Source organism: Amphibalanus amphitrite, unplaced genomic scaffold, assembly GCF_019059575.1.
Source record: "Amphibalanus amphitrite isolate SeventyFive unplaced genomic scaffold, NRLGWU_Aamphi_draft 000830F_arrow, whole genome shotgun sequence".
In the NCBI taxonomy this organism is placed as follows: Eukaryota; Metazoa; Arthropoda; class Thecostraca; order Balanomorpha; family Balanidae; genus Amphibalanus; species Amphibalanus amphitrite.
This window is the reverse complement of record NW_024882324.1, coordinates 165,583-179,656: the sequence shown is the minus strand read 5'-3', so window position 1 is coordinate 179,656 and position 14,074 is coordinate 165,583. Positions and strand designations below refer to the sequence as shown.

Genomic DNA, 14,074 nt, shown 5'->3' with positions numbered 1-14,074 from the left:
GTAGATGGCGAGAGCTGAAGTGTTCGTGCATTTCGGACTAAGCGTTGCAGGGTGACAATTTTCTCATTTCTGTTAATCGATGAGAGCTTTTTTAGGAGTCGCAGTTTTTTCGTTTTCTGGTTTTGTGACTCGGTCTGTGAATTTGTCACTGCTGTGAAAATCACACCACTAGACCTGGCAGTCCGGTATGCACCCTGGCCAATGGGCAATAGTCATGGTGCAGTCATCTTTCCATGCGCTGCTGACCGTGTCCTCCTTCCTCCCCGTGCAGCGCTGCTGCAGCACCCGCCGCACCCGGCGCGGCCGCACCCGACCCTGATGGGCGGCCCGTCGGCGGTCGCGCCGGCCGCCGCCGCCACCTCGGCACCTGTCCAGCTGACTGTCCAGAACGCGCCGGCGCCGCCCGCGCCCGTCGACAACCCGCAGACGCCCGAGCAGGTCAAGGTCATGCACGACTACGAACAGTGGCTGATCCATGAACAGGAGGTGAGCGGCCGACACGGCGGGGTGGAGGTTTGGAGGGGAGCGGGGCCGGGCCAAAGTTTACGGAGGGTGGTAGTTGGCTTCTATGACTCACATGCTCGTATTTTATTCTTTGTGGGGCTGGTTATATTCCACAGTCATGACTGTTCTGTTTTATTTGCCGATTCGGTGCCGCCGATTTCCTGACCCACCCCCACTCTCCGCTAGGTCTACTCTGTCCAGCTGAAAACCCTGGAGACGGAGATCACCAAATACCGCAAACAGCGCCGCTCGTACAACAGCAAACAGCGCACGCTGCGCAAGAACGGCCAGGAACTGAGCGTGGTAGACTCGGCCGAGTTTGACCGCATCTGCTCCGAGCAGGCGGCCATTCAGAAACAGATCGAGGCCGTGCGGAAGGCCTCCCGACAGCACAACATGGTCTTCCAGGTGAGACGGAACGGGGAGATCGGCGCAGGCCGGGGAAGTTGCAGAGGATATTCGGAGGTTGAGAAGGTCATGCTTGGTTAAAGGTGTTGCATTCACGATTTGAAAACTTGTTTTTGATCTTAACTTCATTATTGATGCTTAGATTTATAGGTAACTCTGCTGCTCTTATCTGCTGGAATGCTGTTCTTGCTGATACGTAATCTTCGTGAAATTAATAATTGAGAATCTGGCGTGACCATGCTCCGGTTTTGCTGACGCCGCCTGTCTCCCTGTTGCAGGACTACCGTAACAAGAAGCCGAAGCCGCCGGGCGCGGTGGCGGTGCCGGGCGCAGTGGGCGGCCAGGTGGTGCAGTCGGCCGGGGCCGCCATGGCCAGCATGGCCCGGATGCCGTCGCCTCGGCTGCCCGGGCCGCCGCGCTCGCCCATGGTGCCGCCGTCGTCGCCGTCCCAGTCGCCGCTGGCCAGCCCGGGCCCGCGCATGTCGCCGAGCCTGCGTCCGCCGGCCTCGCCGCTGGAGGGCGGCCCGTTCTCGCCGCACAGCAGCCCTCAGGAGGCGCGCCTGCACCCGGTACTGCTGCAGCGCTTCCCGGCCGGGCCGCGGGCGCCGATGGCGCTGGTGCGGCAGCCGCTGCGCGGCCCGCAGCCGGGCGCGCGCACGCCGAGTCCGCAGCAGATCCGGCGGCCGTCGGGCGGCGCGCTGGCCAGCCCGCACTGCCAGCAGGTGATGTCGCCGTCGCCGTTCGTCACCAGCCCGCAGCCGAGTCCGCTGATGTCGCCGGCCCAGATGGCGTGCAGTCCGGGCGGCGCGCCGCACCCGCAGAGTCCGCACACGCCCGGCCAGAGCCAGCAGACGCCCGTGGCCAGCCCGCGACCGGCCCAGTCGCCGCGGCCGGTGCCCTCGCCCGGCGGCGAGCAGTACTACCTGCAGCAGCAGCAGCAGAACCCGCAGCAGCAGGCGGCGACCTCCCAGCCGCAGCAACAGCAGCAGCAGCACGTGCCAACTTCCCAGCAGCAGCAGCAGCAGCAGCAGAGGTACGGCGGCGGCAGCGGGCCGCAGACTCCGACGCAGCAGCAGATCATGTCTCCGCGTCCGCCTCAGAGTCCGCACCCGGTGCAGTCGCCCGGCCACGAGCAGTTCTACATGCAGCAGCAACAGCAGCAGCAGCAACAACAAGCACAGCAACAACAGCAAGCGCAACAACAGCAGCAGTATGTGAGGAGCGGCGGCCCGCCGACTCCCGGACAGATCATGTCTCCCCGCACCCCGCAGAGTCCGCGGCCGGCGCCGTCCCCGGGGCACGAGCAGCAGCAGTACTACATCCAGCAGCAGCAGCACCAGCAGGCCCAGCAGCAAGCGGCGCCCGGCCAGCAGCCGCCGCAGCGCTACCCGCAGCCGGGCCAGCAGGTGCAGTACCGCGTGCGGTCGCCGCAGCAGCAGCCGCAGCAACAGATACGGATGCACCAGCAGATCCCGCAGCACATCATCCAGCAGCGGCTGCAGCAGCAGCAGATGATGCGCCAGAACCCGGGCCAGCTGCACCTGCACCAGCAGCACATTCAGCAGCAGCAGCTGGGCCAGCCGGCGGCCGACCAGCAGCCCGGACAGATGCACCAGCAGCCGATGATGATCCGGCAGGTGCAGCAGCAGCACCACCAGCAGCTCATGCAGCAGAGACAGCAGCAGCAGCAGCCGCAGCTGCAGCAGCAGCTACTCCACCAGCAGAGACTCCAGCAGCAGCAGATGGCGCGACAGATGCCCAGGCTGCCGCCGTCGCCGCAACACCAGCAGCAAATGCAGCAACAGCAACAACAAATGCATCATCAGCAACACCAGCAACAGCAAGTTCAGCATCCACAGCATCACCAGATGCAGCAACAGCAACAGCACATGCAACAGCAACAGCATCAGATGCAGCAGCCGCAGCAGCAGCCGCAGCAGCAGCGGCCGCCCAGTGTGCCGCAGATGGGCCAGCCGGGCAGTAACCCGGCCACGCCGCAGCCGGGCAGCCACCCGGGCACGCCGGCGCCGGCCACCCCGCACGGTTCCTCGCCGCGACAGCCGTCCACGCCTGGCTCGGCCGTGCCGCCGGCCAGCCCGGCGCCGCAGCCGGCCGCGGGCGGGGCCGGCCCGCCGCCCGCGCCGGCCGCCCAGCCGGCCCCGGCCCCGGCCGGAGCTGCCGGAGGGAACGGAGGGGCTGCCGGAGGGAACGGAGGGGCTGCCGGTGGAGCGGCCGGAGGGAACGGCGGCGGCGGCGGCGGTGCCGCTGGAGCCGCCGTGGCTCCCCTGCCGCCGGGCCGCTCGTTCGGACGGTTCGGCCATTTCCCGATGGGACTGCGCGGCGGAGCGAACCCGGACCTGATGCGCGCTCTGCGGGGCCGTCCGCCCGGCTGGTGGAAACTCGGTCTGAAGGGCGGTACGCCCACGATGACTCCGACGCCAACACCAAACCCGACTCCGACACCGACCTCCACCGAAGCCGGGCCTGTGGAAACCCCGACTACGACAGCTGCCACCGATGCAGCCTCAGCGACACCGTCTGTATCGACTGAGACTTCAAGTACACCCACGGCTGCCGCCACCGACACTGCCGTGTCGTCGGGCGCACAGAGCGCCACTCCGGCTACCAGTACCGACAGCGCCCAGCCGCCGGTCTCCAGTGACGCTCCAACGCCGGCGGCCTCCTCCGCTCCCCCGGCTGAGGCCCCGGCGTCCGCTGCCGAGACCACGACCGCTACAGCCGCGCCGGGCGGCGAGACGACGGCCGCTGCGCCTGCACAGAGCTCAGCTCCGGCCCCGACGTCATCAGCGGCTGTTACGGAAGTACCTACCTCTAGTGGGACTGCCGCTGCGGCTCCGGCATCTACGGGAGACTCTGCATCGACTGCGGCTCCGTCCTCGGCGCCGACTCCGACTCCGGCTCCGACTCCGGCTCCGACTCCGGCTTCGACTCCGGCTTCGACTCCGGTCCAGTCAGCCGGTTCGGCGCCCAGTGCCGCGTCCTCCGGAAGTGCGGCTCCTCTGTCGGCCGCCGCGGTTTCAGCTCTAACCCTGCTGTCTGCGCCCTCTACTCTGTCACAGACGGTGATCCTGACGCCGGGCCCGGACGGACCGCGGGTGGCGCCTGTCGTCATGTCGAACGGCACGGTGTCGGCTCTGACGACTGCCCCGCGTCCCGTCCCGGCGGCGGCGGTGTCTGCCTGCGCTGCCCCGGTGCTGGCGGCGGCCTCGCTGACGGCGGCGGTGGCGGCCAACACGGCGCTGGTGGCCTCCACGGCGGCCGGAGAGTCCCCGGTCTCGTCCGCTGCCGGTCTGATGGCCGCCGTCTCTGCCAACACCTCTCAGATCGCCGCACCGTCGCTGGTGACGCCGTCCCTGGCGTCCTCGGCCGCCGCCGTGGCCGTGGCCACTGCCTCAGCGGTCAGCTCCCTGGCGACGTCTGCCCCGGTGCCGCAGCTGCCCACCTCGCGGCTCTCAGAGGTACCACCCAGTAGCGTGCACCAGGCCATGATCGGCATTCCCGGCGCGGGCATATCGAACGCGGCGCGGATCGGCGCGCTGCTCGAGAGCGCGGCCACGGCGGCCGTGGCGCGCCCGCTGGCCGGCGCCGTGTCCTCTGGTGGTGCGGGCTCTGCCGGCGCCGCCACCCAGCTGGTGAGCGTGTACGGACGCCGCCCGGTGGCCGCCGGCGCCGAGAGCGGGGCACCTGGCGTCGACCCGCCGCCCGTCAGCGGCCTGTCCATCCACCAGCAGCAGCACCACATGACCGGCGGCACGGTGCTCTCCTCGGCGTCCGGAGGCCCAGCGACCTCTCATACTGCCGCCCCGGCCCGCAGCACCGCGGAGACGACCACAGCTGAGTCTGCCGGCGCCAGACCGGCGGTCTCTGATACTGCCCCGGAGCAGCCGCCGCCGCCGGCCGGGCGCCAGGAGAACGTGCTGCTCAAGAAGCTGCTGCAGAACGCCGGCTGCGCCACGACGGCGGGCCAGCCGGGCGGCGCGCACCAGTTTGTGCTGACGCCGTCCGTGGCCGGCCAGCTGACCGCCAAACAGGCGGTCGGCGGCTCGACCATCTCGCCGATCGCGCGCCAGCAGCCGCAGCCGCCCAAGCCGCTGCAGGTGCCGGCGGCGCTGGCGCGGCCGCCGGGCCAGGAGGCGGCCGGCGCGCGGCCGCAGACCGTCTCTGTGGACAGCCTGCTGGCGGCGCGGCCCGGCTCCCTGGCCGTGCTGCGGCCCGCCGGCGCGCCGCTGTCTGCCGCGCCCACCGCCGTCACCGGAGTCGCGGCGGCCTCCCCGCTGACCCACTCCTCCCCGGTCCCCACCGGCTCCCCGTCGCCCTCCCCGTCCCCTTCCCTGACCCCGACCCCGACCGCGGCCGCTCCGGCGGCCACCTCCACCCCGACCTCCACCCCGACCCCGACCTCGGCGTTCGCCCTGGCGTCCGCCGTCTCCTCCGCCTCATCCTCGCCCGTCCCGTCCGGCTCGCAGGCGGGACGGCCGCCGTCGGCCGGCCTGGCGGCGGCGCGGGACGGCGCGCGGACACCGCAGACACCGCCGGCCGGGGAGGCCGGCCAGCCGTGCAGCTCGGTCATCACACCGACCAGCTCCGTCTCACTGCCGCCCGACGGTGAGCATGGGGACGCATAGGGTCCATACATCATTGTGTAGTACCGTGGTAGTTAAAGAGCATGCTGAACTTGCTTTTCATTTGTTGTTTTTCCTTACTTTCAATGCAAACATAACCTGATCACTCTCTGATGTCTTGTAACCATCTATCGCTGTGATTTTACGCTCCTGTGGCTGACCTGTTTCGCTCTTCCCTCCACAGTCCTGCAGCGGGCCCGCGAGGCTGAGGAGCTGAAGAAGCAGAAGCGGCGTCAGTACCAGCAAAAGAGGCGCCAGTCGCAGGGCAAGGACGGCGGCGGCGCCAAGAAACGGACCCGAAAGGTGCGCCAGTGTAGCTCATCAGGACACAAGTGACGCTGTCATATCAGTGTTCTAATGATTGTTGACGTTTCACGTTGCTGACGACTTTGATACAGTGAGCTGATTTGCGCAGTGCATGCAGTGTCCCCTCTCGCGCTCTGTGCTGACCACTCCGCCGCTCGGCTCGGCAGGGCTCCAAGCTGGAGGAGGACTACGACGCGTTCCTGGAGGGTCTGATGCACCAGCTGGGCTCCCTGCCGGCGCTGGCCGTCCAGGAGCCGCCGGTGCCCGCCTGTCTGGGCGTGGTGAGCGCGCCCGGCGCCGGGCCGCACGCCAGCCGGCTGGGCCGTCCCGGCTACCGGCCGCAGCTGGGCGAACTGGTGGCGCGCGACGGAGACACCCTGGAGACGGCGGCCGGCGCCGGCGACTACTACAGCCGGCAGCCGTTCGGCGACCGGCAGCCGCGGCCCACCCAGCACACGCTCGGCAGAACCATCCTGGGCTTCTACCAGCAGGAGTTCGGAAACAAGGACGACATCAGTGAGTCGTACCGACTATAATGGGGACGGGAATGGGCGCTGGACATTGGAGCAAGGTGAACTGGAGAGGGATTTGGTTTTCTGGTTATCCATTGGAGTTGATTACAGCTACTGTTGTGGAAGCTGATGTTCGAACCTCAAGTGTTAATTTCTTATTAACGCTGTTTGATGTGAGGTTTCACCCCGGCTCGCGGCGCCGACTGACCTTTCCCCCTCCCTCCCCTCAGTTCCGTGCCGCCGTGGCCGTCGGGATTGCGCCGACTGACCCTTCCCCCTCCCTCCCCCAGTCCCGTGCCGCCGCGGCCGTCGGGACAGCGCCGGCACCCCGGCTCGGGACGCCGACTCTCCGGACACGGTGGTCAGCAGCTCGTCGCCGGAGACGGTGGCGCCCGACTGCAGCTACCGCTACCCAGGTACGGATGGTCACCCGCCCTCACATCCCGCGTCTGGTGACAGTCGCAGTGTGACAGTGACAGCGTCTGGAGTGTGACTAGTGTATGGAGTGGATAAGGGGAGACTTCATTGCTTGGGGTGAAACGTGAGGTGGTCTGATATGTCTCCGTCGGGAAGGCTTCGTGTTCGACGGACTTTCGTGTTCGGATCTAGGCTCTAGGTATGCAGCTCATCGCAGTGGGGGCATTCCACGTCAAGTGGGACAAAAAATGATCATTTTGAACCTCACCTCCTCCGATTTTTGCGAAACTTTGTGAAACTACTCATCTATATGTGAAAAGAAAGGAGACATATTTTTGTCAAGATATGACGTCACGTTTCCGAGATACACGTCATCAAACATTGACTTAGGCAAGGCACATTATCATCTTTAAAGCGTCATAACTATAGAAGTTTTAGACATATCACCACGAGACAAAGTGTGAAATGGAGGGAATAGGTCAGGCTTTAATTTGAGGATAACAATATTGACGTAATTAACTAATTAGTGAACTTAATTAAAATTCAAAAAATAAATTTTGATTTTCTGAAAAATGGGTACCCTTCGATTTTGCTGATTTTTACATATTTTATTCTCCTATACATTAGCTACATCACATAAAAAATCCAGAATGGGCCGACGTCTACGTAACTGTCTTTTGGCCTTCGTAATGTCTGGCACTCGCGTGTTTCGTTTTAGCAACCAAGGAGAGGCGCTACCCGGAGATGCTTCTTTCTACCCCAAACCAAAGCAAACCTAACCTGACCTGACGTGACCTGACCTCATCTAACACGCGTAAATATGTACAGCCCTCACGGCAGTTGCCGACTGGCCAAATGCTACCTAGATACGAACATTGGCCCTCACGACAGTTGCGGGCTGGCCAGATGCTACTTAAAAAACAAATGCGTATTCACTTCAGGCTGACCCGCTGCGAGCGGGCGACCTTTAGATTTCGAGGTGGGTACACTCGGCACACTTACTACTAAGCCACGAAGATAGCTGGTCACCGTAAGCCAGTTTTTTAATGATGAAATAGAACATTCTCCGGGCACCGCCTCTCTTTGGTTGCAAAAAGAAAATATGCCTGACTCTCCCAGCGCTAGAGGAGAAAAGCCCGGTTTAGCCAAAGAAGGTATAATAAAAAGGAATTTGAATTGTAGGTTAGGCGGTGGGGAACTTTATCGTGTGCCATTTTCATGGCCCTAGATCAATATATTCAAGATCAAATGAGGTTAAACGTGATCAAATTTGCTATAGTGACTGCGTTGCGTTTATACGCCCATAGCTCTAAAAGATACTGGCCGATTTTCCTATTTCTTCCTTTATACGACATTTGTAGTGTTATGAGAATCTGTAGTTAATCTTACCATAAATTTGGCAGTTAGTGGCTTGCTAAGAGTGAGATGTCGCCGGCAGAGGCGGGGATCGGCCGACGCGGGAAACGTCATAGTCACATATTGTGTTTGCACCCTAAAAATTTAATTTTACCAGTTGATTTTCGTATTTATTTGAACATTAGATTGCCTGTACATTTCTAAGCCTTCACACAAAATTTGACACGAATCGATCATAATCAGCGGTGAGAAGCGTGGTGCAAAGATTGAACCGACCCGCGCCGGCACAGTCTACCATTCAGGCGGCAACGGCCGGCGCCGGCCGCCGAGCCGCTCCGGCAGGAATGTTTGACTTTACACCGCTATTACTAGAAATTGTTGTGGACCGATTTACCTATTTCTTGCACGGGAGCATTTGCAATTCGATTCTGGACAGATACTAAAAGTTTGACGTTAATATGATAATTATGGCGTGAGTTATTGGCGATAAACAGGTGGAGTTAGCGAAATCGGTCCCTTCCACCGCCCGTGCTACGTTGCACTACTTGTTGCTATATCATCCAAAGTTATCGTTGGCCCACTCTAATTTTCTCAGCACGTGTGCCTTACGTCTAGTGGAAGACAATATCTAAATTTGAGCAAAATCGAAGGGTACCCATTTTTCACAAATTACATTTTAAGAAATTAATTCAAAATAAAATAAATTCAAAATCACCAAAAAATGTAAAAATTGTCAAATCTTACTAGCATAACTCCTTATGTACACGTTTCAGTTTGTTTGAAATTAATGGCTTCAAAAATGTTGAAGCTATAGATCTTTCAAGATTGCAATACACGTCCAATTCTGCTAAAAAAGCAGAAGTTTAGCGACTTGTATCTCTGTAGCCCGAGGGCATATGACAAAATCCTTTCACCCTCAGAGGTTTCACTCAATGGCCAATAAGTATACCAAGTTTGAACAAAATCGCAGAGGTGGCCGATTTTGGCTGTCCCGGTTGACGTGGAATGCCCCAGTGATGTGTTCACCGCAGTTCCCAAGAGTTTTGTTAATATTCCTGAGCTCGTTATCCTTTTGCTCATTCGTAATATCCTGTACTCTTACTTAGCTAGTGTAGAGTTTATTTGTCGCCGTGGTGTACCTGTTCCCTCCCTCCCTTTTTCCATTCTTCCCTCCCTCCCTCCGTCCCTCTATCCGTCTCCCCGCTCTGTCCCAGGTGGCGGCCGCCGCGGCTGGCTGCCCTACCCCGCCTGCTACTCCTCCTCCATCACGCCGTGTTCCTCCGAGGACGACTCGGCCACCGAGTCCTGCTCCTCCCCGGAGCCGGGCGGCGAGTCCTCCGTGCTGGGGCGCCACCGCTCCTCGCCGCAGCAGCTGGACCACAACTACAGTCAGACGGTGGCGCTGGGCCGGCCGCCGGCCGTCCGCCGCGCCGCCGCCGCCCCGTCGCCGATCGTGGTGTTCCAGGACTGCGAGTCGGCGGCCGTGGTGCGTCCGGGGCTGGTCGGCAGGGGCTGCCCGGCCGCCCGGCCCGCCCCGGCCGTGTACACTGTGGACAGTGGGGACGAGGGCGGTGACGCGGAGGCGGTGGTGCGGGCCGCCGGGGCGGCGCTGCTGCCGCCGGCCAAGGTGGCCATCTCTGCGCTGGGCTCGGCGGCGCTCGGCGCGCCCGACGTAGCCGAGGAGGTGGAGGTGCCCGGAGGCTCGGTCGAACTGGGGCGCACGGGGCCGCCGCCGGCCGCCGAGACTGTCCATCGCGCCGAGACGGCCGGCCGGTCTCAGAGGGCAGCAGCTCACAGTGGGGAGAGAACGGCAAAGAAGGCTAATAGCTCTGTGAAGGTGGTGGATATTATAGAGGAGACGTCTGATAAACTGGTAGCGAAGGCACCGCCCGAACCGGTGGTGGAAACGTACGAGATTGCATCTGCGGAGGCCGTGGATGTATCTGAGGGCACGACGGCGACTGAAGCAGAGAAACCTGTGGAGAAGGCACCGCCTACATCGCCCAAGCCGGCAGACGAGACTCCGGCGCCTGAGTCGGCGGCACCGACCCCTGTGAAGCCCGCGGCGGCGGCGGCGTCAGCCCACTCGAGTCCGGCGGCGGCGCCGTGGAGTCTGATCGACCTGGTGCCCGAGCTGGGCAGCTCCTCTGACCTCACCTCGGCGGGGGAGTCTCCGGCGCGCGCCGCCGACCGGCCGGCGCCGGCCGCGCACCATCCGCCGGCGGATGACGAGTTTATCGAGTTCCTGGAGCAACACAGTCGCGTCCACTCGGCGGCCAGTACTCAGCCGGCCACCCCGGCCTCCAGCACTCAGCCGGCCACCCCGGCCTCCGTGGAGCCGCCGCTGATCGACCTGGAGCCGGAGGGCGAGCCCGCGCCGCTGTCGGACACCGCCGGCCAACCGGAGCATGCGGGACCCGCGGCGGCCGGGGCGCCGCAGAGGGACCCTGAGCCGCGGCCGCCGGTGTCGGGTGGAGAGGCGGCGCCCGGCCGCCAGGCAGACTCGCAGCGCCTGCTGATCGTGAATAGCTCCGTGTCGGCGGCTGCGGTGACGGGGTCGGTGCGGCCGACCCGCGGCGGCGCGCCCGTCGGCAGCGGCCTGGACAGCGCCGCGTCGATCGTCGGCGGCCGGCTGATCGTACACCAGCAGTCGCAGCCGGACCGGCCGCCGCCCAACATCATCCGCATCCGCGTCATACCGCCGGCGCCGCGCGCGGAGACGGCCGTGTCAGCGGCTGGGACATCTCAGACAGCCGCCCCGGCGTCGGCGGCTGCCGCCTCGCAGACAGCCGCCCCGGGCCCGGCAGAGGCGAAGACGTCGGCCTCAACTCTGATCACTTCAGCCCCAACAGCTCAGACTCCAGCTCCAGCTCAGACTCCAGCTCCGCCTCAAACGCTGACTTCAGCCGCAACTGCCACTCCAACTGCAAGCGTCACTTCAGCTCAGAATTCAGCTCCATTTTCAGCACAAACACAGACGATTATGTTGACTGAGGCGCTGACACAAACACTGACGCAGACACTGACGTCGATTCAGACACCGACTCAGACACATGCTCAAATGCCAACACAGACGCCGACACAGCCAAGGACGCACAACCAGACACAGACGCTGACAACCACGGCGACACAGACACAAACACACCCACAGACTCTATCGCAAACACCTGCGCCATCGCGGGGTTGTATACCGACTCCCGGGCCAGCACCGACAGCAGAGCCGCCGCCGCAGCAGCAGCGGGACCGGTCTGCTGTGAACCCACATCAGCACCAGCAGCTGGTACCCCGGGCTCCGCCACCCGGCTGCCTCCCGCGGCCGCCGTCCCACCCGCCGCTGTCGGCCGCGCGCGGGCCGCCGCTGGCCGGGCCGGGGCGCCGCGCCACCGACGGCCGGCCGCGACTGCAGATGCTCGGACCATCCTCGCTGCCAGTGCGGCCCAGCCAGAGCGGGCGCAACTTCACACGCGTGTTCATCGGCCCTCAGCGCGGCCCGGGCCGGCCGGCCGGCCCTTCCCAGCCGCTAAGGCCGTACGGCCGGGGTCGCGGCGGCGGACACCGGCCCGGCACGCCGGCCAGGGGACGCGGCCGCGGCTCTCGGCAGCGGCGCGTCTGCCGGTGCCGCTCGTGCCTGGCGCAGGCGCTGTACGGACCGCCGCCGCGGCCGGCCGGGAACCAGCTGGACGCGGACGGCCGCTGGCTGCCGCTGGGCCCGCTCGACCAGCGGCTCATGTGGCGGCGCCGCTGTCCGGCGGCCTGCTCCGGCGGCGCCGAGCCGGCCGTGGTGGTGGCCGCGCTGCAGACCCTGTTCAGCGGCGAGACGCCCAGCCAGCTGCAGCTGCTGCTGCTGCAGCGGGTGCTGACCGACCCGCGGCAGATGCTGGGCCGCCAGCTGCCGGAGCCGCTGCTGAACGCTGCGCTGGACCGGCTGCTGGCGCTGCTGGCGCCGCGCGACCGCGGGCCGGCCGGCGCCGGGGCCCGGCCTGGGCAGCAGCAGCAGCAGCACGCCCTGTCGGAGCTGCAATCGCGCCTGCAGGACCCGGCCGCGCTCAGACGATCCCTGATACCCGCCTACCAGCACCAGCCGCTGCCGCCGCACCAGCCGCACGGACAGCACCAGCAGCTGCTTCACCAGCACCGCCACCAGCAGCACCAGTATCTTCAGCACCAGCATCAGCACCACCAGCACCACCGCCATCACCAGCAGCCGCTGCCCCATCTGGCCCCTCAGCCGGCGCCTCCTCCCGGCCACCACGCGCCGTGGGGCGCGCCGGGCTGCCGGCTGCTCTCCGCTGCCCACCAGGGCGCCGTGCCGCGCTCCCACCCGCTGGCGGCCGCCTCCGGCTACCAGCCGCCGGCGCCGCGGCTCTACCAGTCCGGGATGCCAGTGTCGCAGTACCGGGGGCAGCTGCAGCCTTCCCGGCGCGTGGCCAGCTCCTCTGTACCGCAGGCGGGGTACCAGTCGGTGGTACCCGGCCCGTACCCCGGCCGGCAGCCGTGCGTGGCCGGCCGGTACCCGCCGCCGTACCCTGCCGCTCCCCCGCCGTCCGGTGCCGCTCCTGTGCTGTACCAGGGCCCGCCGGCGGCCGGGGCGGCGGCACCGGGTGGCGCCTGGCCGGCCCACCCGGCGGTACCGTCCGACATGCACCCCCATCCTGGTCCTGGGCCGGTGGCCGGAGAGGCGGCCCCGCCGCCGGCGCTCCTGTCTGCCGAGCTCCCGGCCGACCTGGCCGACCTGCACGACAGCTGTGAGTAGCGGCCGACACCGAATCAGTGCCCGCGGGACTAGGCTTAGACCCGTAAATAACTTCATCTCATATATTGACCATTCCTCGTCCATCATACATTTCCTGAATGAAATTTTGTCCGATTGGCTAACAGGAATATACTGAACCTTCACCTAAGCTCAACTGCATTCATCACTGCGAATCCGCCATTACCGTTTCCCTCTGCCTTTCATCGCCTGTTTGACATTTGGGCGCGTTTACCACTATATTTCGCCCCTCCCCGCTTACTGTCGCTCTCCCCACTGACCGCCCCTCTCCCGACGCCTCAGGTCTGCGTCTGATCGAGGACGACTGGCCGGACCCGGCCGACCGGAGCCGCTGCAGCTCCCCGGACATCCCGCTCATCGCGCCCGTGCCGGTGCGAGCGCGGCCGGGCGTCTCGCTCAGCCACCTCAACGGCATGGTCAGTGGCAGGAGCGGGGCTGGAGGTGGGGCCGGGCACTGCGGGAGAGAAGGCAGCTAGTATGTGGTAAAGGGAGGACCGGGGGCCGGGGGTTGCATTTTGATTCGGGAAGGCTTGCGGGTGTATGGCACCTACCATTGTTCCGGTCTTGGCGCAGTATTTTGTACTTGTCAGGTTAATTTCAGAGCTTGACGTTCACATTCGTTGACCTTCACATACCATGTCTAAACTATAGAACTGCCTCCCCTGTACTAGCTCCCCTCCCCTCCCTCTCCCCCCTCTCTTGCCGCAGGACAAGGAGAACAAGGAGACGCAGCTGAAGTCCCACCTGGGTATCGAGTCGCCGGTGCGGCCGGCACGCGGCGCGGGTCAGGTGACGGTGACGCTGACACTGACCTCAGAGAAGGCGCAGGACGTGGGTGCCGTGCTGCGCAGCCTGGCCTCGCTGCTCAACATCTCGCCGCCGTCCGGCTACCAGGTCATAGAGCGGACCGGCACTCCGCCCAGCCAGCGGCTCGGACTGTACCGGCAGGCGCGCGGCAAGGACGGACGAGACCAGGGTGAGTAGCTGAACTTGATACTCCGGAATAACAGAGTGTGAGTGGGCCAGCCATCAGTAGCACGAGATACCCATTCCCATTCACTAAGTTAGCATCATCTTTTATGGCTAAGCGCTAACAAGAATCACTGAAACAATTTGGCTCGACCATTGGCTCCATATGCAGTTGTATAATGTCCCCT

The 14,074-nt window shown here is 64.3% G+C and overlaps 1 protein-coding gene across 1 annotated transcript in view; it reads left to right on the top strand.

Annotated features, from left to right (window-relative positions):
- LOC122366781 (histone-lysine N-methyltransferase 2D-like) overlaps nucleotides 1-14,074 on the top strand; it is a 48,812-nt gene that overhangs the window by 29,211 nt on the left and 5,527 nt on the right. The window contains exons 32-42 of the mRNA XM_043339371.1: nucleotides 272-486; nucleotides 691-912; nucleotides 1,191-5,538; nucleotides 5,740-5,858; nucleotides 6,029-6,377; nucleotides 6,664-6,789; nucleotides 9,361-11,489; nucleotides 11,631-11,897; nucleotides 12,111-12,891; nucleotides 13,200-13,333; nucleotides 13,626-13,893. Coding sequence (XP_043195306.1) covers nucleotides 272-486; nucleotides 691-912; nucleotides 1,191-5,538; nucleotides 5,740-5,858; nucleotides 6,029-6,377; nucleotides 6,664-6,789; nucleotides 9,361-11,489; nucleotides 11,631-11,897; nucleotides 12,111-12,891; nucleotides 13,200-13,333; nucleotides 13,626-13,893 — 8,958 coding nt within the window. The remainder of the gene's footprint in view (nucleotides 1-271; nucleotides 487-690; nucleotides 913-1,190; nucleotides 5,539-5,739; nucleotides 5,859-6,028; nucleotides 6,378-6,663; nucleotides 6,790-9,360; nucleotides 11,490-11,630; nucleotides 11,898-12,110; nucleotides 12,892-13,199; nucleotides 13,334-13,625; nucleotides 13,894-14,074) is intronic.